This window comes from Diabrotica virgifera, chromosome 5, assembly GCF_917563875.1.
Source record: "Diabrotica virgifera virgifera chromosome 5, PGI_DIABVI_V3a".
Classification (NCBI taxonomy): domain Eukaryota; kingdom Metazoa; phylum Arthropoda; class Insecta; order Coleoptera; family Chrysomelidae; genus Diabrotica; species Diabrotica virgifera.
The window spans coordinates 100,492,231-100,517,074 of NC_065447.1; the positions used below are offsets into that span (position 1 = coordinate 100,492,231).

Genomic DNA, 24,844 nt, shown 5'->3' on the forward strand with positions numbered 1-24,844 from the left:
TATGTCAGATCATCGATTACATGATCTATGATCATGCAATTTTACAATAATTGGCGTTTGAGAAACCCAACACAGGTTAACAGTTGATCAAATCTGACAGCCGATTAGATGATCGGAGATTTGAATAACGTTTCGGAAACCGGCTGTTAATGACCAAATCTTAATCAATTAATTTAATTAATATGAAAATACATACACAAATTAATTCTTTGACAAGGTTGTCAAAACCAAAGTTTCAGCATAATTGGTTAACATGACGATAATCTTGGTTTCCATGACGACGATTCAAAACCACTGCTATTGTCTACTGATTTGACTTTGGAATATTATGTCAAAATTATTTTATTTCATCGAATTCTCGCGTTAATTTCATTAAAACATGAACACAATAAGATATATTTGAAATAAATTAATAAATAATATCTAAATATTAGTTTATTGCATGTATTATAATTACTTTAAGGCCATATTAACAATACTAAATTAAAACGCGTGCGGAAAAGTAAAACGCGTGCGGAAAAGTAACACGCGTGCGGAAAAGTAAAACTTTCAAAACTAAAATGCGTGCGCGAAAGTAGACATTTTTGCACGCTCGTAGAAAAAATATATATTTTATATTTGGTGTCATTTGCAGCTGTGTTAAATAAGCCGTAACGTAATGGCAAAAGTAACTCTTTGTGAAATTGGGTGTAGCGCGCTCTATATCGTCGATGCTTTAAAGTTAGCAAAATTTTATGTGCACAATTGGCCAAGAAAATTTCTAGCTATTTGAAGTATATAAAAAACGCAAAACTATAATCATACCTCTTTCCGTTTTAAGATATTGGCATCAGTATTCAGTATGCGGTAAAGGAAACAGTACTGAATTTGATAATTTATTTAGTATACAGTCATGATATAACCTTGCAAACAATATTCAGGAGGACGTTGCCGATAAAACAGATGTTAAAGGCACCCTTTGTCACGAAAAAATCTTTAATTCTAGTCCGCAATACATACTCGAATGTCAGTCGGTGGATAGGTCTGCCTCTTTAGCGTACTCCATATACATGTAAGCATCAGGTTTTATATAAAATCGCTGTCACGCGAAATACGACGATCTCCAAAATGATTGAGCAGTATTTGAAGAGACTCATTGGCTGTGTGACAGGTTGCCCCATCCCTCTGAAATCATTGTTGATTAAAAGTTTGAACCATTTTTGCAACATTTTCCGTATGACCGAAAATAGTAGGTACTCCACGATAAAATTTTTTTCTGAAAAACTGAATATTATACTGACGCGCCTAATATTAACACAACATTCATATACGTTATAACAACGTTCGAGAACAACTCAGTGCGTTTCGACGCATAACATATACAAGTTTGAGGCATACGCATTTTAGTACTGTTTATTTTGTCGCATACCGCATTAGCTAATATTTTAACGCATTTGGATAAAGCCAATTTACACCTACGCCAGGGAAATAAGGCAAAAATATACCATGTTCGGGACACTTGAGCAGCCATGTTGCAAATGGGTTTTTTGGGTACTACATACCTAATACATTATAAATACAAAAATTCCCGTCAAGGTTCGGACGAGAAACTTAGTTATCAATAGAGCTCGGGAAATATGCACTTAAAAAACCGTAAAATATGCATGCAAATATGCACCAAAAACAGTTGAAATATGCACTAAAATATGCTTTTATGAATTTAATGCATATAAATAAAAACCCAGCAGTAATCCTTTTATAAAGTATTTCATTTACTTTATACTAAAGTCACAAAAGAGGTTTATTGAAATTTCTATTACATACGTTACCTACTTCCTACATCAATATATTCATTTTTTCTTTATATTCATCATCATCATCGGTATTTATTACGGCGTTATCGAAATGCCTCCCACTTTTTCAGGTAAATATTTTCATACATGAAATGCCTCCCAGGTACAATCGAAATGCCTCCGTTTTGTTAATCATTTAAGCTGATATTTTGTATATTTAATCTCTGTATAATGACAAAATGTTGCCAAATCATAATTTAAATAGGTAGTATCTATTTATTTTGATTTTTCTAATTCTTAATGCAGTGTTCATAAAATTTGTTTCACATAAATAATTCATAGTACGACATACATATTTCTTTTTAGAAAAGAAAGTTGTTACCCGACAATCTAATATCCAGCTTTTCTGGGTAATTCCAATTGCGATTCTAATCTCTTCTTCACGATTCCATGAATAGGTACTTTTACCTTAATCTTTTTATTTGTTTATATTCTCTTTTGTAAATTGTGGTAATGGGCTAAATGTAAAAATACTTGAAAGATTAGTTCCTGCATCAGTCAGTTTGTCTATTTCAAGCTTGTCAGTTCGTCGATTTCAAGATCAAATTGTGTTTAAGTTATAACATCCGAAATAATGGAATCAACGATAAGTGTCAGTCAAAAGGGTAAACCTTTACTATGTATCAATTGATGGTTTTACATTCGGTTTTCAAAAAATGTTGGCCAAAGGTACAGTAAAACGGTGAACATGTGCTAAAAAAATCTGCAAAGTATTTGTGAAAACACGGGGATGTGAAAATACGATAATTGAATCAATATTAGATCATAACCACGAGAAGTTGTCTGCCGAAGTTTACAATAGAAAAGTCGTAAGCAATTCAATAAAAAGAGCAGCCGTGGAAGATCTCAGTGAAAAACCAATGAAACTCATCTGTAAAGAACTTAAGAAGATAAATATAGAGACATTTACTATCAATGATATTAATAGGGTGAGACAAAATTTATATTATGCTAGAACCACAAATTCTTTAATTAAACTTCGCAAAAATATATCTGAATTTCATAAGGCTCTCGATTCATCTTCTATTATTACAAATAGAAATGAAAATTTTATAATTAAAAATGACAAAGAAAATCATATTGTTATATTAACATGTTTTTCAAATCTTCGTTTTCTTTCGACTGTTTCCAATTGGTATGTTGACGGAACTTTTGAATACTGTCCTCGTTTTTTCACTGAATTGTTTAGTAGGGTGGAACGAAAAGATAGGAAAAAACAATTTCTTTTTCAAAGAACTTTCTAATAGCACTCGAAAGTTGCCTTATCATGTCTACAATAAAACTACAAAATATTTTTGTTCTAGGTTTACATCTTGAGGTGCCGCAAGAGCTCTGAAGAGATAGGTTTTTAACAGAAAATTTAAAATATTTTATATATTTAACCTGGTGCCTTAGCTATCATATCTTAGTCAAATATTGTTTATAATAACAATTAACATTGCTATCATTGCTATATGTATACATTGCTATAATATTTCTTTAGTTACAATATTCATATCAATACTTAAATAAATTGTTTTTTTGTCTCAAATTTGGGCATAATTTTTGGGAAGCAATATTTGCTCTATTTTTGCTTCAAGACCACACAAACTAAGAGATGACTCAGACACAAGCTTTATGAGTCTTTTCACTGCCTGTGTATGACAGGGAAAATACGGAAAATCCACACACTGCACCTGACAACTATGGTCTCTTGCTTCACTTATATACTTTTTTAAGCCCTCGTCAGTTATCTGTTTTGTCACAGGAGGCTCAGTAATTTCTCCTTTCGTTCAGTTAATTATATCAATGTAGTCATTGGCATTAAAGTTAAGCTTCGGAAAAAGCAAACTTCCTTACACCAGTTATGAGTTACGATCTTGCCTTCAAAAGTCGCCGCAGACATAGCTCCCTTATGTGTTTTCTCTTGTCACATAACATGAAGAAAAGCAAATTTTGTGGGCGAGAGAAGTAATCATTCCTTTGAATTACTGGATCAATTATTTGGAGACATTCCTCACAAAAATAACGTGAAAATTTGATGAGCCTGCATAGATCTTTTGATATATTTATGCAAAATGGTTTCAGTTTTATCTGAAACCAGACTGTTTGAAGGATTCTCTGCTGCAACATATAACGGAAGAAGGCGATTGCCTAACGTAAGCCATCGTGAATAAGCTAATTTCCCTTTAAAAGAAAGATCAGAAAGACATGCACCACTGGAGATTTATTTCCACATTTCAAGTAAATATTTTTTATGTGTGCTTAGATCACACTTAATCACTAAAATAGGGAGATTGTTTTGTATGGGAGCGAAATTAACCACAGGAAGCTGATTTCAAGTTCTTTGCCTAAAAGCCCTCCAAATTCATTAGGGCCTTTAGTTTTTCCATCCAGTATGCAAAACAAATGGCGCAAAGGCAATTCATTGGCATAGAACAAACAAATCAGCCACTTCAGCGATTTAGGCTTTGTTCTATTAAAGCAATTACATCATTATTAACACCGGTGTTAGTGACAGTTCCATCACAGTCAACAGCTGTTATATTTAAAATGCTCAAAGGATTGTCACCTTTAAAATTCTCTATTATGCTATCTTTTATAGCAGGGGTGGGCAAAGTGCGGCCCGTGAGCCGCATGCGGCCCTTTAGACATCTTTTTGCGGCCCGCGAAAACAAGTGAATTATTTTCATTTAAAATTTTTTTTTAATTATTAATAATTAAATATAAATAACACAGCTATTAACACTTTCGCAGCGGATGATTTTTGCGCAAACTTTCAAAATAACGCGGGAAATTATTTGGGTTTCCGGCACAGTTTTGTCGGCTCTCTCAATGAAATCCATGAAATTTGAACAAATGGAAACGATATTTTTGAAGTAGTCAGAAACTGTTTGGAAATTTTTAAACTAACTCGTAACCACCTAGTAAGTGTAACACCTGATGGATCACCAAAAACAGAAGCAAATTTTGTAAACTTAAAGATTACGTTCATGAACAATCTCCAGAATATGATTTATTATTTTGTCACTGATAATCCATCAGCAGGTATTGTTCAAAAATGTTTTGCAAGTAGACATTTCATTTCAATTATAGCTAATATTTTTGGATTTATTCGTTCAAGAGGAATAAAGCATCGTGCATTCATAGCATTTTTGAAGAGTTATAGAAACAGAACATACTGATGTCTTATACCACAATCATATTTGATGGTTAAAGTTTAGAAAAGGTTCTTAAAATATGCTGTGAATTAGGGGAGGAAATTGCATTATTCTTAGAAATAAAAAACTGCGAACAATTTGCTAAATTTATAAGTTTTGAACGCAAAATGAAACTTTTAAAATGAAACTCAAACTATTCATTGATCATCCAAAGAGCAAGAATTCGTCCAATTATTTCGCTCATTAAAATCATTAAATAATGTACCATAAAATAAGTTTAAAATTTATGAAGAAAAACTTTGTAATTTTCTGACGGAATTTGAAAATTATTTCAAAGATTTTGAAGATAAATTTTTCATTGCCATTTCTAAGAAATCATTTTTCAGTTCAAATTGATTCGGTACCAGTCTACATTCAGCCGGAAAATAAACCACAATTTAAGTTTGATATTAAATTTATTGGACGTTTCGATTTCCACTTCGGAAATCGTTATAAAAATAAAAACACACAAAGCGATTCAAAAACATATTTAGGTGTTCATCACTTTACGATTTGACAGACAAAAAAGAAATTGAAACTAAAAGTTGTCAAAACTTTAAACGCGTTTTTCTCAAATCTGCTTTTTTCTAAGGCGGTGGACATTGCAACTCAAAAGCTACTTGATAAATCCACCTGAAATTTTTTATAGATTTTTTTAGACATTTCGTGAGGTAATGCTGTCGAGATATTTTTTCTTTAACAATAACAAATAAGTTTGTTTTGCACCCCTTTTTTACAAAAAATTGTCTTATTTTGACTTCTGAGTGATATCAAAAACTCAAAAATCATTAAAACTAAAAAAACTTGACAGCGTTACCTCGATAAACTCATAAGCTAATAAAATATTTTTGAATTTTTTGTTGATGTCTGCTGCAAAATCCTTTTTTTAGGTGTCTGTAAAAATTTGCCAACGTTAACTTGCTTTTCAATATTTAGTCTTGAATTTTTTTGAATATTCTTTGAATTGTACCGAATATGCTTATTTCATTTAAAAATAAAATAATTCTACCATAGTTTCAAACAAAATTCACAAAAATGTGCTTGAAATGTTGATTTCAAACCATATCCTCCCCCCTTAAACAAAATTAGTAAAGAGTTAAGAATTCGAACATGCTAAGGTAACAAATTTAATATTGCGGCCCTCGGTAATAGACCAAAAACATTTTGTGGCCCTTACTAAAAAAAGTTTGCCCACCCCTGTTTTATAGCATCACCCGTTCCGGAAGCAGGAGTTATATGCACCAGGAAAGTTGATTCAGGTTCCTCTACTATTGAAATTTGCTCTTCTACTATAGATATAATGTTAAATTATATTAATGAATGAAGTAAATATTTACTATTAAATATTTCTTTAAATGTGAAATTCAAGTTCAAACTTTGCCAGTTTTAGTAAAAAGAAATATTGGATTGTTGAAAGTTAAAACTAAAATTATCTTAAAAGAGTAGGTTTAGAGTGTGTATTTATCATTTAAAATAGGAATTAAGACATTACAATAGCTATTTTTTACCAAACCAAAATCATCAAAATTTGCAAAATTTAACTAAAAATTCTAATATTCAACCCTTTTGCGGCACCTCTAAAAATATTTTGTTTGGAAAAATATTTTATTTGTGGCTTAACAATGGCTATAGGCAACTTTTTATTACTATTATACATTGATATTATAAAAACAATTTTTTCGTTCCACCCTATTGTTTAGTATACATGTCTTGAAAAATGGACATTATATTCCTCTTGTCTTTTGTATAATTCAAGATAAAATGTCATCTTCATATTTATCTCGCTTTTAAATATATCATAGAAGATGTTTTAAAATTAATTGTCCTGTATCCCCTAAAGTAATAGACTTTGAAATTTCCATTCATAATGGTATTCGTATGGCATTACCTGAAGCAGATCTTCATGGATGTCGTTTTCATTTGGGTCAGGCATGGTATAGAAAGGTCAAGCACTCTGGGATTAGCTCCAGAATACCAGAAAAAAGGTGTTGACTCAACCGATATTACGCATGTTCTTATTTATATTTTTGGTTTTTCATTATTACATCCTGAAGATGTTAGTGATTTTTTTGCTATAGATTTGGCAGAAATTAAACCAGTCGATGAAAGAGTAACCCAGTTTTGGTATTTACTTTGTTGATAGTTACATATCTGAAAATTCGACATTTCCTCCACATCTTAGGGCTTAGCACTATGATCCTTACAAAGAACCACAAACCCATGCGAAAGTTTTCATTTCAAGTAGGTATAATGCTTTTTTCTACTGCCTTATCCTAACATTAATAATTTTATTGATATAATTTTACACAAAAAAAAATGTTGCTGAAAGTACAGCAAAAATAAATTTTCTAAATGAAAAAATTTTAGAATTAAGAGAATGTAAAATAAATAGATTAGAATTTGTCAAAGTAGTATCATATAAATTTAGGAAAAATATTTTTAGTCCAGAAAGCCACTGCGCATCCGCTAGGAAAAATATTCTAATTCGGATTTTTTGCACAATCTTACTCAAAAAGGACTCCTTTTAACAAATTTGCATGTTGCCAGGACCAAAAGGTGGTCAAAAATTTTTTAAACGTTTTTTTTTGTTTTTTTTTGTTTTTTTTTAATTGCTAATCAAGCGTGCGCGACACTATTTTCCACCGACAGTATGGTGCAAATGAAAGGAATAAATTCGTTATTTCGTAAACCGCCGACTTTAAGGAAAAGTCCCGAAACAGGTCGATTTTTATTTTTATGTTGTGATATTGTGGCATATATGGTATACTAGTGACGTCATCCGTCTGGGCGTGATGACGTAATCGATGATTTTTTTAAATAATAATAGGGGCCGTGTGGTAGCTCATTTGAAAGGTTCTTCAATTCTCTATTCAGTAATGTAAACATTTACATAATTATTTATACAGGGTGTCCTTGTACTTCTTTTTTTTGTCAAATAATTTAATTTAATAATAATTTTTGGACACCCTGTATAAATAATTATATAAATGTTTATATTACTGAATAGAAAATTGAAGAACCTTTCAAATGAGCTAGCACACGACCCCTATTCTCATTTAAAAAATCATCGATTACGTCATCACGTCCAGATGGATGACGTCACTAGTATACCATATATGCCACAATATCGTAACTTAAAAATAAAAATCGACCTGTTTCGTGATTTTTCCTTAAAGTCGCCGGTTTACGAAATAACGAATTTATTCCTTTCATTTGCACCATACTGTCGGAGGAAAATAGTGTCGCGCACGCTTGATTAGCAATTAAAAAACAAAGGAGTTTTGAATATTGTGTTGCAGAAGACTCTTCGGGATTTCATCAATCGATGTTTAAAGAATATGTACCTACCTTGGCAATATTAAAATTTTCAGATTTTCACATAGTTTTTGAGGGTTAAAAATGGCCGATTTCGCAATTTTTCAATTTTTAATCGCTTATATGTCAAAAACTATCATTTTTAGAGAAAAGTCACTAAAGACCTTTTCTGTTTGGAATGATCCAAAAAACCTAAAAAAACTTTTTTCCATGCAAAAAAAATAATTTTAGGAAAAAAACAAAAAAAAAAACGTTTAAAAAATTTTTGACCACCTTTTGGTCCTGGCAACATGTAAATTTGCTAAAAGGAGTCCTTTCTGAGTAAGATTGTGCAAAAAATCAGAATTAGAATATTTTTCCTAGCGGATGCGCAGTGGCTTTATGGACTATTTGTAATTTTATATTTCTACAAATTTTGTAATATTTTCCAAATTAAGTTTTTTTGTGATGTTATTTTTAATAAACCTATAAAATACTTAGTATGTTCTTTATTTTTTGTTAAATTATTAATAATAAAAAATAATGGTTATTATAAAATATATATTATAATGGTTATAAAACTAATTATATATTATGTATAAGTTAGTTGAAATAATAATATATAAATACCGCCTAGTGTCAATAATGTTTAATACATAAAGGTTGAAAATAAAATAAATTAAATAACAAAATACCAATTTTGCCAAAAATTTACAAAGGGACGAAGATGTGACAACGTCTCACCTTCACATAAAGATTAGAAGCGTGTAATTTATTTAAAGCTTGGGAGGCAATTCGTATGTGACCATTTTAGCGACAGGTAAGAAATCCTATTTCGGGAGGCATTTCATATGCGGTCATTTATTATATTATTATCCATTACAGTTAAAACTATTATATTATTAAACGTTTTTCTAAATTTTCTAGGGAAAAACTGTGCCGTCTTTCAGATAATAATTTTTTTATGTGGAAAAACTTTCTACTTCAAATGACGTTAAAGGAGCAAACATAAAATATTGTATAATTGGAAGTTCTACCTGAAAAATTAAATTATCAGTAGATAGTAATTGCACAAAAGCTCTAAAATTATCGAAGTTTTCCCGAGTGACACTTTGACAGTGAAATTATATCAAAGTGTCACGAGGGCAAAAATTTGATAATAATTTTAGAGATCGAGTGCAATTTGTTGCGATTATTTCATGAATAAAACTGTTTGAAATTTTATTGTAATTTATTTATGTACGTACAAATTAGTACAATTAAACACACAGTTGCTATAAATATTTGACGGTTGGAAGTCATCACTTTTATAACTTTTAAAACATTAATTGTCATTATGTCACTGAATGTATTTTTTCGTAGTAACGAAGAGCGTCTGACGTAATATAATTGACGACGAGATATTATCAAAAATTATCACTTTAATTTTTATTTCTGTAGCTGTCTATTGGTCAGAATCTCCTATGAATGAAATAATCTTCATAATTCCCCATCTTAAGCACTTAGGCGCAAAATTTCGCCTGTCAAAATGTTTAATGTGTTTTAAATGAATTAATTTTTTTCGAATCCTGAGAAGACTGACACACATTTTTAAAAATTTTAAACTTAGAATGAAAGATTACATTATTACTCAAGCCAGAAAGTTCCTGAATGCTTTTATAATGTTTATTTTAAATAAGTTACAGGGGTGAAAATAAAAGAGAAAATTTAGTGTGATTTTTAGTTGCAAATATTTCCTTCAACAGAACCTTTTTATTTATTCTAAGGAACTTTATTTCTTCGGTAATAAGGTAATCTTCCATTCTGCGTTTCAATTTTCCAAAAATATTTATTATTTTTCTCTGGATTCGAAAAAAATGAATACATTTAAAACACATTGAAAATTTTGACAGGCGACATTTTGCGCCTTTCTCCTTAATAATATTTTTATTTGAATTATTGTTTGATATTCCTCATTTTTCTTTAAGACCGTGCAAAATTTTTGATAGGCATCCTTTGTTGGTTTCCCCAAGGCATTTAGGCTTTTCACCTAATGAATTAGTAATTTGAATACTTTCGTCTAATGAAATTTTTTGCTTTTCTAATTTAGTAATTGATTCAGCAATATTTACAAAAATGGTTTGAATATGTGCCAAAATACTTTTTAATAACGGTTTTTTTTAATAACCGCACATTTTTTTAGAGCACAATTCCCTCAAAATTATCGGTTATGAAATTTACAGAATTTTGACCATGTTACCCATCTAGAGTTAACACAGATACCTCGCTACATTGCATTACTTATGTCCTCAGATGTTTGTCAATATTGTGATATATCTGAAAATATGCACTTTTAATAAATGCATATGCATTTATACAATTTATCCAAAATATGCAAATATGCACTTAATATGCATTTTGCATATTTCCCGAGCTCTAGTTATTAACAAGTAAGGGTCAAAAATGGCAGTTTTTTCGTTTAAATCGCTGCAGGTAAAAATAGGGTAATTAAATGTCTTACTTCTAGTATTCTCCTTTTAGTTGATGATCCAAGGTATAAAATGGCAGTTTGTTAATTTTGGTCCCATCATTTGTTGCTTCGGAAAATGCAAAATAAAACTAAAATTTCTAAAATAAAAAAATTGCTATATCTTTTTTAAAAATGATCATAAGATTTTCATATTGCACGAGAAGTTGAGTCAAACTGTCCATATAATGCACAAAAAATTTTAAGTCGATTTGTCAATTAGTTTAAATTTTATTCAATTTGTTTATCCCAAAGAGCTTTTTTTTCGCAATGTTATTGTTCAGAAAATAATAATGATTTAGGAATGTATAGAACCCAAAATATCCATTTGCAACCTTTCTGCTCAAATGCCCAGACAAAAACATTATTTCTCTGGACTAACCATTCAATGGGAGCAAGAATACGATATTTCCTCCGAATTATATCCTACTGCATGAATTTTAATGAAATTTTGGGAATAGCCTCTACTTATCTCCCAATTCAAAGTCTACCCTATGCCGATGTGTGCTTTTATCTTGGGGGTGGTTCCCACCCCTTCTCGAAGGTGGAAAATTTTTTGTTTAAATATCCATGGAAGTAGCTAGAGAATCTTATTCTAAGCAAAAAATGTTCTATAATTTTTTTTGAAAACTCAATATTTTTGAGTTATTCGTGGTTGAAAATTGGCCATTTTCATTGAGACATAACATCTTTTCGAGCGGTTTTTTTTCCAATACTTTAAAAACTATGTAGCTAAATACAAAAACTATATAAAACATTTTTGTAGCTTTAAAAAAAAACAAAGAGATTCGTTCCCTCGTAAATCTTCTAGTTATAACACAAAAAGAGAATATATGATAGATGAGAGGAGTTTGTTTTTTGGTGCATGCTCAAATCGGTGTATTTAACTTAAAATGTCAGAGAGACTGTTGATTTTGGGTGTATAATGTTGCCAATACCTTTTGTAGTTCTTAAAAAGACCTTTAAAATGAGCAATATTAAATGTCGATTACATTGAAACTAAGTGAGATATGCTGCAAAAAAAATGATGACTAATGTATTTTAAGAAAAAAATTAGAAGTGTAGTTAACCCCTTATCCACCAGAATTTAAATTCATCGTTTTCCTTCTGCAGTACCTTTTATTATAGTAAAAAAAAACTTCACTTCCAACATGTGAACAAGTCATATCTAGATCTCAGATGTTATCTAGGGCAAATTAGACAATATTTTAGACATCCAGGCTTAAGGTAGCATTTTATACCTATGTTTCCTTGACGGACTACTTTTACTGGGCTTTGATTCACATATTTTTGTATAATACTATCTTGGTGGTTAGCATGTACCGGGTGTCCCAATAAGAATGGCGCTCGGCCATTTCTCAGGAACCGTTTATAGTACAGCTTTGGGAAAAAAATTTTTATAACAAAAGTTGCCTCGAGAAAAGCCTTTTCATAATTGTAAGTCCACCACTAGAGGGCGTAATTGAATATCAAAAATTAAAAAATCGAAATTTTACAAAATTTGCCTAATGAAAGGGCACTGTAAATCCGATTATCGTATTCTTCATAAAATTCTGCGCATATTTTATTTCACAAGTTTAAGTCTACCTGTGCAAATAAGAGGTGGGGGTGAGTGGGAACCTTGTTACGAAAAAATCGCTGTAAGTCCGGTTCTGCTTAATCGATTTTTGCAATCTTGGTCTTGTTTAAAACAGCTCCTTTTCGTCAATGTAATAGTTATAATTTGGAAACAGCCTATTACGTAATATGCCGGCTAGTAGGCGCCATTTGTTTTCTTTTTAGAAATCTAGCTTTCTTTGGAAAATACTAAATACAAGTATGTATTTTTTTCCTGTATTACAAAATTAGATCAAATTAGCAACAGAATCCCGAAAACCTCATGTCGACGCCTTTTTGAAGTTATACTTCTTTACCGGCGATATGAGGGTGAATTTTTATATGTGAAAACCTATGATCCCGGCGCATGCGCATTATAACTTTGTTCTGATTGGATGTTCAAATGACATGTCAAAAATTATTCAATCTGGCGGCTGTGGCACAGCTGTAGTTAGATTATTTATGGTTGTTGCGTTTTAAAATTTGTGTGAAAAGAAACAACAAACAAAAGTTAGTTAATAGTTATACTGCCTTTTTAAATAGTTTTCATATACCTATATTTTTGGACTTTTGGACTATTTTGGACAATGAAAACTCATTCTAATTTGGTATGTAGCTTTTATTATAATCATAGTGTAATTATACATTTGGATTAGGTTGAAATACAGTAGAGCGTCGATTATCCGAACTAATTGGGGGACATATGTGTTCGGAAAACCGATTTGTTCGGATAATCGAACTACAATACATTGGTACATATTTATAGTCATACATATTTATCCACAAGTGAATAAAAGCCATATTTATATACCTACATATTTATTTATATCTTGATAATGTCAACTAGCAACTAAACAAAAAAGTGCAGTCTTTGAAACAACCTAATTATTTTTGGATACAATATTGAAGAAAATTGAAGATATTTTAAGCGTCAATTACTAACGCTTGCTCGGATAATCGACGCTCTACTGTACATTTATTTTCTCAAGAATGGGGATTTTAGAGGGAAATCCCAAATTAGGTCCGATTTTTATTTTTAAATTATGATTTTTTGGCGTAGATTTATTTATCTAGTAGGTATGTAATGCTTTGATTTACATACTTAATTTGATTACCAACAAAAGTTCTACCAATCTTCATCTAATATATTGTTTTCTTACTGTTTTGTTATATTTTAATATTTTCTTCCACAAAATTTAAACTACATAATTATATTCAAAACAACTGTCAAACAGTAAACGTTCAGTTACCCTATTTTCCCACATGACAAATAATGTGGAATTGGACGAGTGAGTCTAGGCTTCGATTACGAATCAAAGCGCCCAGAAATTCACGGGTTCGATTTCCGATGCAAGTTTTTATTTTTTTATTTTTTTATGAATTTTATGATTGTAAGTATATTTGTTATATAATTTTTTTTTTTCAGAAAATGCGTATTTAAAATTTTTGCCAACAATTATTATCGTTCAGAAATAATTTTTTCTTTGTGGCATTTTTCAATGTGTTTGTGTGCGTTTTATTCTTTTATTTTTTTAAATTTTTGGTATTGTCTTAAAATCACATAATATGTGGTAGAAGTATAACTTCTAACGTGCGTACAAAGTACACACATATTCATTTTTTCTATCTCGAGATATCTTAAGAAACGTGTAAATTTTAAACATAACTGTTGCTGTGATATAAGTGGAAATATATAGCAGCAATTAGTGGGCTATGGAAAAAACAAAGAAACATTTTCCAGATGTCACCGTATATAATAAATCAAAACAAAATATGAAAATCTCTACTACTGGGGTGACGTCTTTGGGGATATTTCATTGCATATATTCTAGCCGCAGCAGTTGCATTTCTTATGCATTCAAAGAATGTGGCTATCATGTCAAATGCGTCTTCGTTTGTAATAATCATCTTGAATTTCACTCTGTATAAATTTTATATAAACTTTAATAGAAACAAACCGCAACAACCCACCAATGAATAAATTTTTATATTTTGCTGATTTGACACATAATTTGACACATGATGACTTTTTGAAGTTAATACTTCTAATAGTTCTATTTTTTCCATAGCACACTACTTGTTTCCACTTTGACTTCCTTAACTTAGTTTACCGGTGACAATAACAGTTATGTATTTATCTTAGTGGGAAATAGGATAATTGATATTAAAATATAATGAAATAAACATTAAAAATTTGTGTAGAAAATCTGACGTTTTTACATTTTCTACGATTCATCGAGAGAAAAGCAAATGCGCGGTGGCAACAATTCATAAAATTTTACATATTAACGCTATTTTTTTTGGTATTATTTTAAGTATTAAAATTAGTGTAATATTTAAATAAAAATAAAATTAAACTGTTTAAAATATATTTATTTCGTTAAAATCATAATAATAGAGGTATAACTTCTTACTCGCGTACAAAGTACACACACTCTTTTTTTGTTATATTTTATAGTGTTGATTGTCTTATTGTTGTTTTGATTCATTATATACGGTGACATCTGGTCAATGTTCCTTGGTTTTTTTTCCATAGCACACTACGTGCTTCTATATATTTCCACTTATATCACAGCAACAGTTATGTTTAAAATTTACACGTTTCTTAAGATATCTTAAGATACAAAAAAGGTACGGACATGCGGTTTTCGGTATTCTGTTGCTAATTTAGTCTAATTTTGTAATACATGGAAAAAATACATACTTGTATTTAATATTTTAAAAACAACACTAGATTTCTAAAAAGAAAATAAATAGCGCCTACTAGCCGGCATATTACGTAATAGGCTGTTACCAAATTATAACTGTTACATTGATTAAAAAGAACTCTTTTCAACAAGACCAAGTTTGCAAAAATCGATTAAGCAGAACCGGACTTACAGCGATTTTTTCATAACAAGGTTCCCACTCACCCCCACCTCTTATTTGGACAGGTAGATTTAAACTTGTGAAATAAAATATGCGCAGGATTTTATGAAGAATACGATAATCGGATTTACAGTGCCCTTTCATTTGGCAAATTTTGTAAAATTTCGATTTTTTTAATTTTTGATATTCAATTACGCCCTCTAGCGGTGGACTTAAAATTATGAAAATAATTTCCAGGCTATTCTCGAGGCAACTTTTGTTATAATTTTTTTTTCCCAAAGCTGTAGTATAAACGGTTCCTGAGATATGGCCGAGAGATTATTGGGACACCCGGTATATTGCACGTAAGCACTGATGATGACTGGTAAACCAGTCGAAAACTAGTTATGTGAATTTGATGTGGCCCTTTTTAGGGTTCTTTAAATATACCTTTTATACAGGATTTACTGTTTTTTGTATCACATGGTATACAGCCAACTACAGGAAAACTTTTTCCTTGTGGATTTTTATTATAGTGTTATTTATGTGTTCAAAAATTTCGATGGGTTTAAAGCGAATGATTTTTGAAAAAAAATCAAATTATAGAGCGCAATTTTAAATTTTCTTAAAAATCTTCTTTCTCTCCATGTAACTCAAAAATGATGAGAGATACAGTAATGAAAAGTAAAAAAAATATATCTAAAACAACCATACAGTTCTGCGAGGTACCTTTTTTCGGATATCTTATCATTTTCGAGTTACATGGAGAAAAATGAAGATTTCTAATAAAACACAAAAGTGCGCTCTATAATTATTTGAACTTATTTTTTTCAAAACCCATTCATTATAAACCCGTCCAATATTTTGAACATAGAAATAACACTATATTAAAAAGTATGGTAGAAGGAAAATTATTTAAATTCTAATGGTTGAGGGGTTAAATACACTTCTCATTTTTTCTTAAAATACATTAGTCATCCATGTTTTTTGAAGCATATCTCGCTTAGTTTGAATGGAATCGACATTTTATATAGCTCATTTTAATGGTCATTTTAAGCGCTACAAAAGCCATTGCATCACACACATAAAATCGACCGTTGCTCTGTTATTTCAAGTTAAATACACCGATTTGATCATGCACCAAAAAAACAACCTCTTCTCACCTAACATATCTCTTTTTGTATTATCACTAGAAGATTTGTGAAGGAAAGAACCTCTTTGTTTTTTTATGAGCCACAAAAATATTTTATACAGTTTTTTTTATTAGAGGCATAGTTTTTAAGGTACTCGCAAAAAAACCGTGCGAAGAGGTGTCATTTTTCAATGAAAATGGCTAATTTTCAACCACGAATAACTCAAAAGGTATGGAGTTCTCAAAAAAATATATAGAAAATTTTTGGCTTAGAGTTGGGTTCTCTAGTCACTTCCGGGGTTATTTTAACCAAAAAATTTTCCATCCCCGAGAAGGGGTGGGAACCACCCTTAAGAGAGAAGCGCACATCGGCATAGGGTAGACTTTGTTTTTTGTGCTATTCCCTACTTACTCTGAAAATATCAAGTAAATCGATGTAGTAGGATGGAATTCGGAGCCAAATACCCTCATCGACTGCCCTAATTTATTTGGAATAAAAAATTGCAAACGATTGTGAGATTATTTATCATTTCAAAAACCTACAATAAAACAAAATACTCATATGTATTACCAGTGCTATTGGTCTATATTTATTAAATTGTGTCTTTAATTTTAGAAACTTCTTGTTTGTAGTAGGACAAATTGCAAAAATATTGAATTTAAAAAATCTATTGTAACATAATGTTTTAATAGTTTTTGTAACATTATACATATATTATAATCTCTAATTTTAGTTTTTTACAGTTTCAGTAGTTTTTGTAACATTATACATATATTATAACCTCTAATTTTAATTGCAGTTACGTTAAAAAATGGAATATTTAATAATTTATTTATTTTTTAGCATATTATTATAATAATAACAAAATTTATATTAAATTTTTTGTACTTACGAGTAACATAATTACAATTCCAGATATCAAAGCGGCAAATCCAGAACTGAGAAGACCATATATAAGTATGTGTTGTGAGTTATTTATATCCTTATAATATCTAAAATAATTAAAAAAATGTAACGGACAAGAGTATGATTACGTAGAAAGTAATTTCTTGATGATTATTTCATTCATAGGGGAATCTATAGAATAGGTCTCATAGGCCAATAAAAATCTACATAAATAAAAATTAAAGCGATTATTTTTTAATGATTTTAACTTCCAATCGCGTAGTAAAAATTTTAATCGCGTGTTTAATTCTGTCCAGTTAGATTATTATTACATCGGTAATTTTCTACTGTACAAAATTATGGGGGGAATTGTTTTAAGTAGATTATTTCTGTTTAATTGCAACCAGTTTTCTAGTTTTGACAACTGTCACATTTAAGAAAATATCTATAAGAACACACAGTAGCAATCAACAGGTAGCAACAAACGCGGTCCAAGATTGCGAAAGTTCTGCGAACTTTCAAAAGTGAGGTAACAGTGTGTCGGTAATTCGAAACTGACAGTGACGTTTATACTATCAAAAACAATAATTTTTACACACATAGGCGCGAAATGTTGCCAAGTCAGTAAAGTTCGATTTCTTGTTATAAAAAAGTCGATTTTTAGTAGTTCCAATGTGACACAAAATCTAGGGACGGGATAAAAAAGTTTATTTGAAGAAAGTGTATTTTTTGTCTTTCCTTATGGCGGTACAGGCTCCTTTTTTCAATATTTTATTTAGTTATAGAGTAATTTCCACATACTAACATATTTCTGAAATTTGGCTCTGTACCGCCATTCTTTATTATATTACGAATATGTGTGCCAATTATATCGACAAAATATGCAAAATTAAAACCGCAATATTGGAACGCGTTTGTTGGTACCAGTTGATCGCTACTGTTTGCTCATAATAAACTTTTAGTTCTGCATCCAATGTCAAATTGTTCCGAGTAGAACAAAAATCGGCGAATTTAAGCGCTCGGGTTTACTTCTGTAAGATTATTTCATGAATAAAAGTGTAGGGTAACGGGTACAGTTGTTGGCAGGTCACTAGTGATTGGTCACTTTCACAAAAATCCGAAATATTAAGATTTTTAGAAAATATAAGGAAATAAATGAACTAAACTAGAAGATATAACTATTCGAGAACTAGAACTAACGTTAAGAGAAATGAAAAACAATAAAGCTCCTGGTCCCGGAGGTATTCCAATTGAACTCATTAAGCACAGCACGACACAGGCAAAAGAAATTTTAGTTGAAATATTCAACGGATGCCTTTCAGGCAATAGTGGCGTGCCCTCTGAGTGGAAAAACTCCATAACTACCCCTATATACAAAAAGGGTGGTAGAAAAAATTGTAATAATTACAGAGGCATTAGTGTGACCAGCTCAGTTGGAAGACTGTACGGACGAATAATAAAGAAACGGATAGAAAAGGAGTGGCAAGATTCCGAAGAACAAAGTGGATTTAGGGCAGGTAGATCATGCACAGATAACATTTTCTGCATAAGGCAATTACTAGAAAAACGTTCTGCTAGAAATCTAGAAACTCACATGGTATTTGTAGACTTAAAAAAAGCATACGATACCGTTCCCAGAGGAAAAATGTTTGAGGTATTACAACAAACCACTTTAAATAGAAAATACATCCAAACAATAAAAGATCTCTATGCTAATGCAACAACAGCAATTAAAATTGGAACGAAACTTTCAAATACCTTTGAAACTTCGAAAGGCCTTTTGCAGGGATGCTGTCTGTCGCCCACTTTATTTAAAATTTACCTTACACATGTGTTAAAATATTGGACTAGGAAATGCCAAACAATGGGGATACCAGTAGGAGATTCTTATTTGTATACGTTGCTATTTGCTGACGACCAAGTTGTGATTGCTGCTGATAAAGATGACGCCAGTTACATGATTAGAAAATTGAAAGAGGAGTACCAAAAATGGGGTTTGGAAATGAGCATGGAGAAAACTGAATACCTTGTAGTCGGAGGTGATACTGAAGACTTAGAATTAGAAGGGGAATACATAAAAGGATGTGATGAATTTAAATATCTAGGTTCAATTTTTGACAAAAACTCCACATGCGATCAAGATATAGAATATCGAATAAGCCAAGGAAGAAAAGCTATAAAACAGCTAAATGGCATTTGGTGGAGTACAGGACTGCAAAATCAGACAAAGAAAAAAATCTACCAAACTATCGTGGAAGGAATTGTCCTGTACAACTCGGAAGTGTGGGAAGTAAAAGACCGACAAAATAAAAGACTTCAAGCTTTAGAAATGGACGCGCTTAGAAGAAGCTGCAGAATATCTAAACTGCAGCATATCCCAAACGAAGAAATAAAAGAAAGAATGGAAGTAGAAAAGGATATTATAGACAGAATAGAACAAAAAAGATTAATATGGTACGGGCATGTCCAGAGAATGGGACCAACAAGATGGCCCAAGAAAATGATCCAGTATGTACCACCCGAGAGAAGAAAAAGAGGCAGACCGAAGAGAACATGGATACAAGATGTAGAGAAAGCAATGAACAGTAGACAACTCAACGAGGAAGATATTCGTGACCGAAAAGCATGGCGAATAGGATGCGGGAAACGGCGAATGCTGTAGAACACCCGATATATATATATAAATGTATTTGCATTGCAATTCGGCAACATTGCTATATATTTGGTCTAGCCATTATCTCTCTCAGTTAATATTGTCTAGTTGTGACAGCGTGTGTTGTTCGAAGCTTAACAGGTGCATCCAGTTTTAACCCGTGTTGAGCTGCCCCCCCCCCCCACTTGCAAAAATTAAAAAACAAATAGCCCTGATTTATGAGCTATTTATGAGCCCTCATATTCTGCAAACTAAAAATTTTGAGCTCGTTCCACTGAGCAGGAATTTAATACCCTAGTGGGGGCGGGGGGCTGAGTCAGCCCCCCCCACTACTTAAAAATAGGAATATTGAATCGGTTTTTGCGGCAGAATTACGAGCTATTTATGAGCTCTTGAAATTATATACTTTCGATTTTTGAGCTCAACCCCTTCACCCCCAATCAACCCTTTAATTGATTTAAGTTAAGAGAAAGATGCTGAGAAAACTTAAAATATATCGTATTGCGGATATAATTCATAGAGCTTGTATACTCTAAGAATAAACTATTAAATCAAGAGCATTTCGATTATTGAGCTACAACCCCTTCGCCAGAAAACCACCCTATCTTCCCGGCTTGAGAAAAAGTTGTACTTAAAATGCGTTAAACTAATTATTTGGCGACTACATATCATTTAATAATTTATAAGCTTCCAAATTACGCGCATTAAGATCAGTAAATTGCAATTTATTTTGTATAGTGCAGTCACTGAAGGTAAAAATAAACGATTACCTTCAATTTTGGTGAACCTTCATCGATTTTCACGAAAATTGGTCAGTGGTTAGAGGATACGTCAAGAAACAAAGGTGACATGGTACCACCTTGCGCCTTTACCCTGAGGGTGGATACCGCCCCTTCTCGGGGGTGAAAATTATTTTATAAAAAATAAATTCACAAATCAATAAAAGAACAAATTAAAAGCAAAATTTATTATATAAAGTTAATAAAATAAGTAAATACTTTTTAAGTTATTAAAGATCAAATATTTTAATTATTTGTGAAAAAAATGTATGTTTTGAAGAGGTTTTTTGTAAATCACTGAAAAACTGTAAGTTTTTACAAAAAAGTTAATAGTAGTTTAATTCGTATAGCTTATATTCTAAGAATAAACTCTAAAATCACGCGCCTTTCGATTATTGAACTACAACCCCTTCGCAAGAAAACCATCCCATATTCCCGGCTTAAGAGAGGGTTGTACTTAAAACAAATTAAATTAATTATTTGTCGACTATAATATATTGTTTAATAATTTATGAGCTCGCAAAATATACGCATCTCAATTATTGAATTGCCATTTTCTTTCCATAGTGCAGTCTCTGAAGGTAAAAATCAACTATGACCTTCGATTTCGGTAAATCTACATTCATTTTCACGAAAATTGGTGAGCGGATTTTGATACTATCAACTTTTTCTGGACCTTATTTTTCATAGGTATTTCTAAGTACTTTGACAATTATTTAGTACCTAAGTGTTATAAAAGGCATCTCTTTCCCGTTACTTAAGCTTGAACCCTTAGATTTGAACAGTCGCGGAAAAAAATATACATTTAATTTCCAATAACTTACTTTAAATTAACATTAAAGGGTTTTTCAAGTAAGCAATTTATTATATTTTTTATTAGCTTCAATTTTAGTGATGAAAACTTTTTTGTACAAACTTACAGTTTTTGAGTCATTTATGAAAAATCGCCCTAAAGCATGCATTTTCTTTCCAAAAATTAAAATATTTGATCTTTAATAACTCAAAAAGTATTGATTAATTTTAATCACATTATATAACAAATTTTGCTTACAATTTGTCCCTCTCTCGATTTGTGGGGTTATTTTTAATAAAGTAATTTTCACTCCCGAGAAGGGGTGACATATACCCCAGGCTAAAACCCCAACTTGTTATTGTCAATTCGTGAAAATAAATGGCGATTTACCGAAATCGAAGGTAATAGTTGATTTTTACCTTCAGTGACTGCACTATAGAAAGAAAATGGCAATTCAATAATTGAGATGCGTATACTTTGCAAGCTCATAAATTATTAAACGATATGTAGTCGCCAAATAATTAATTTAAATTATTTTAAGAACAACTTAGAATATAAGCTATACGAATTAAACTACTATTAACTTTTTTGTAAAAACTTAAAGTTTTTCAGTGATTTACAAAAAACCTCTTCAAACATGCATTTTTTTCACAAATAATTAAAATCTTTGATCTTTAAAAACTTAAAAAGTATTGACTTATTTTATTAACTTTATATAATAAATTTTGCTTTTAATTTGTTCTTTTATTGATTTGTGCATTTATTTTTTATAAAATAATTTTCACCCCCGAGAAGGGGCGGTATCCACCCTCAGGGTAAAGGCGCAAGGTGGTACCATGTCACCTTTGTTTCTTGACGTATCCTCTAACTACTGACCAATTTTCGTGAAAATCGATGAAGGTTCACCGAAATTGAAGGTAATCGTTGATTTTTACCTTCAGTGACTGCACTATACAAAATAAATTGCAATTTACTGATCTAAATGCGCGTAATTTGGAAGGTTATAAATTATTAAATGATATGTAGTCGCCAAATAAATAGTTTAATGCATTTTAAGTACAACTTCCTCTTAAGCCGGGAAAATAGGGTGGTTTTCTTGCGGAAAGGTTGTAGCTCAATAATCGAAATGCTCTTGATTTAATAGTTTATTCTTAGAGTATACAAGCTCTATGAATTATATCCGCAATACGATATATTTTAAGTTTTCTCAGCATCTTTCTCTTAAGTTAAATCAATTAAAGGGTTGATTGGGGGTGAAGGGGTTGAGCTCAAAAATCGAAAGTATATAATTTCAAGAGCTCATAAATAGCTCGTAATTCTGCCGCAAAAACCGATTCAATATTCCTATTTTTAAGTAGTAAGGGGGGGCTGACTCAGCCCCCCCCCACTAAGGTATTAAATTCCTGCTCAGTGGAACGAGCTCAAAATTTTTAGTTTGCGGAATATGAGAGCTCATAAATAGCTCATAAATCAGGGCTATTTTTTTTTAATTTTTGCAAGTGGGGGGGGGGCAGCTCAACACGGGTCCAGTTTTAAGAGTTTTTTAAAGAATTTGTTAAGGAAGGCATTCATGAGGTGAGTTATCTTGGCTAATAATATTGTGTATCTGCTTATATTAATGTTTTGTGCTGATTTAGTGGGGTACATCTTACGTTATCGGTGGTTTTAATAGTAAGGTTATAATTTTTTGGCGGTAAATTTTAGTGGCCAAGCACTGTATCTTAAATATGTCCGCATTATAATGATTGGCCTACCGGCCAATTACTGTACCTACTTTAAATTAAATTATTTATTATAATTTAGGCTCTTTTAGCTTAGTTTGGCCCAACACAACATATTTCAAGCATTTTTTTTATTTTTTATGGCAATAACTAGTGGTTGGCCGAGTGCCAATCACTAAACCACAGAGTGGCCAATAACTGTAATGTGTAATAAGAATATATTTTTTGTCCGGATTCGTTTTTATAAACAATTATTTTAGTTGTTATAAAATTAATGCCAATGCGGGCAATCTGAATCAAATTGAAACGTCCGTATTGTAGATAACATTATTAGATACTATTAAATAATTTTTATTTTTAGAATAAAAAATGCCAAATATCCGGAAAGATAAAACGTATCACAAAAAATATACAGAACAAGACCTTCAGTCTGCTTTTCAGGCCATAGAAAATGGCATGAGCCAACGGAAAGCCGCTGAACAATTTAATGTGTCAAGAGCAACACTGCAGTCTAGAGCAAGCGAAAAATTTAATGAAAAAACTAACCTTGGTCCGAATCCTATTCTTTCTTTGGAGGAAGAGAATCGTTTAAAGAATTGGATCGTAACATGCCAAGACAAAGGTTTTCCAGTAAGAGTGGAAAATATACAAGACTCGGTTAAAGGTTTTCTTGATGCAAATCCACGTGCTAATCCTTTTACTGACAATCGGCCCGGAAGAGGTTGGTATAGATCCTTTTTAAAGAGACATCCATATTTAAGCAAGCGAACTCCAGAAGCGGTAACAGCAGCAAGTTCAGTTGTGTCTGAAAAAGATATAAGAAAATGGTTCACCGGTGTTCAAGAATATTTACACCGTAAACGTTACATTGATATTCTTCAAGACCCTTCACGTGTTTTTAATGGGGATGAAACCTGCTTCCTCTTGTGTCCCAAAAATAAACGAGTGTTGGCTGTAAAGGGAAGCAAAAATGTATATCAAATAGAACATCACTCCAAAAGTTAATTTGACGGTTATGTTTAGGTTTGCAGCATCTGAAGAAATAACAGCACCGATGATTATTTACCCATACAAACGACTTCCTAGCAATGTTATAAATTCAGTTCCTCGAGAATGGGGCATAGGCTGTAGCGATACGGGATGGATGAAGAATGAAAACTTCTATGAATACATAGGAAACGTCTTATATAAGTGCCTAGTTGCAAAAAATACTAAATTTCCAGTTATTTTGTTCGTTGATGGACATAAAACTCACTTAACCATTCAAACCAGTGAATTATGCTCAAAGTTACAAATTATTTTAGTGGCATTATATCCCAATACGACCAGAATTATACAGTCTGCAGATGTTGCTGCATTTAAACCATTAAAGGAAAATTGGAACCGGGCAGTATTAAGGTTTAGACGAGAAAACCCAAACAAAAAGATACTATTGTCACAGAAGATACAATGACTTTAGATATTCAATCAACATCCGATAATCTACCTTTAGTAAATCAAGACAACTCATTATATAAAGAAATTGACACCTCAATTGACAAATTCTTTTTTGGCCAAAAACCCCAGAAAGAAAGGGTAAAAAGCAAACCGAACTCTTGCCTTTCGTGCTCACTTCTTCAGATCGTC

At 31.4% G+C, this 24,844-nt stretch overlaps 1 protein-coding gene across 1 annotated transcript in view; it reads right to left on the reverse strand.

The window, feature by feature from the left end:
- Nucleotides 1-17,375, reverse strand: part of LOC126885071 (uncharacterized) — a 58,081-nt gene extending 40,706 nt beyond the window's left edge. The window contains exon 1 of the mRNA XM_050651502.1: nucleotides 17,280-17,375. Within this exon, the coding sequence (XP_050507459.1) occupies nucleotides 17,280-17,288 (9 nt within the window). The 5' untranslated portion in view covers nucleotides 17,289-17,375. The remainder of the gene's footprint in view (nucleotides 1-17,279) is intronic.
- Nucleotides 17,376-24,844: the final 7,469 nt, after the last annotated feature.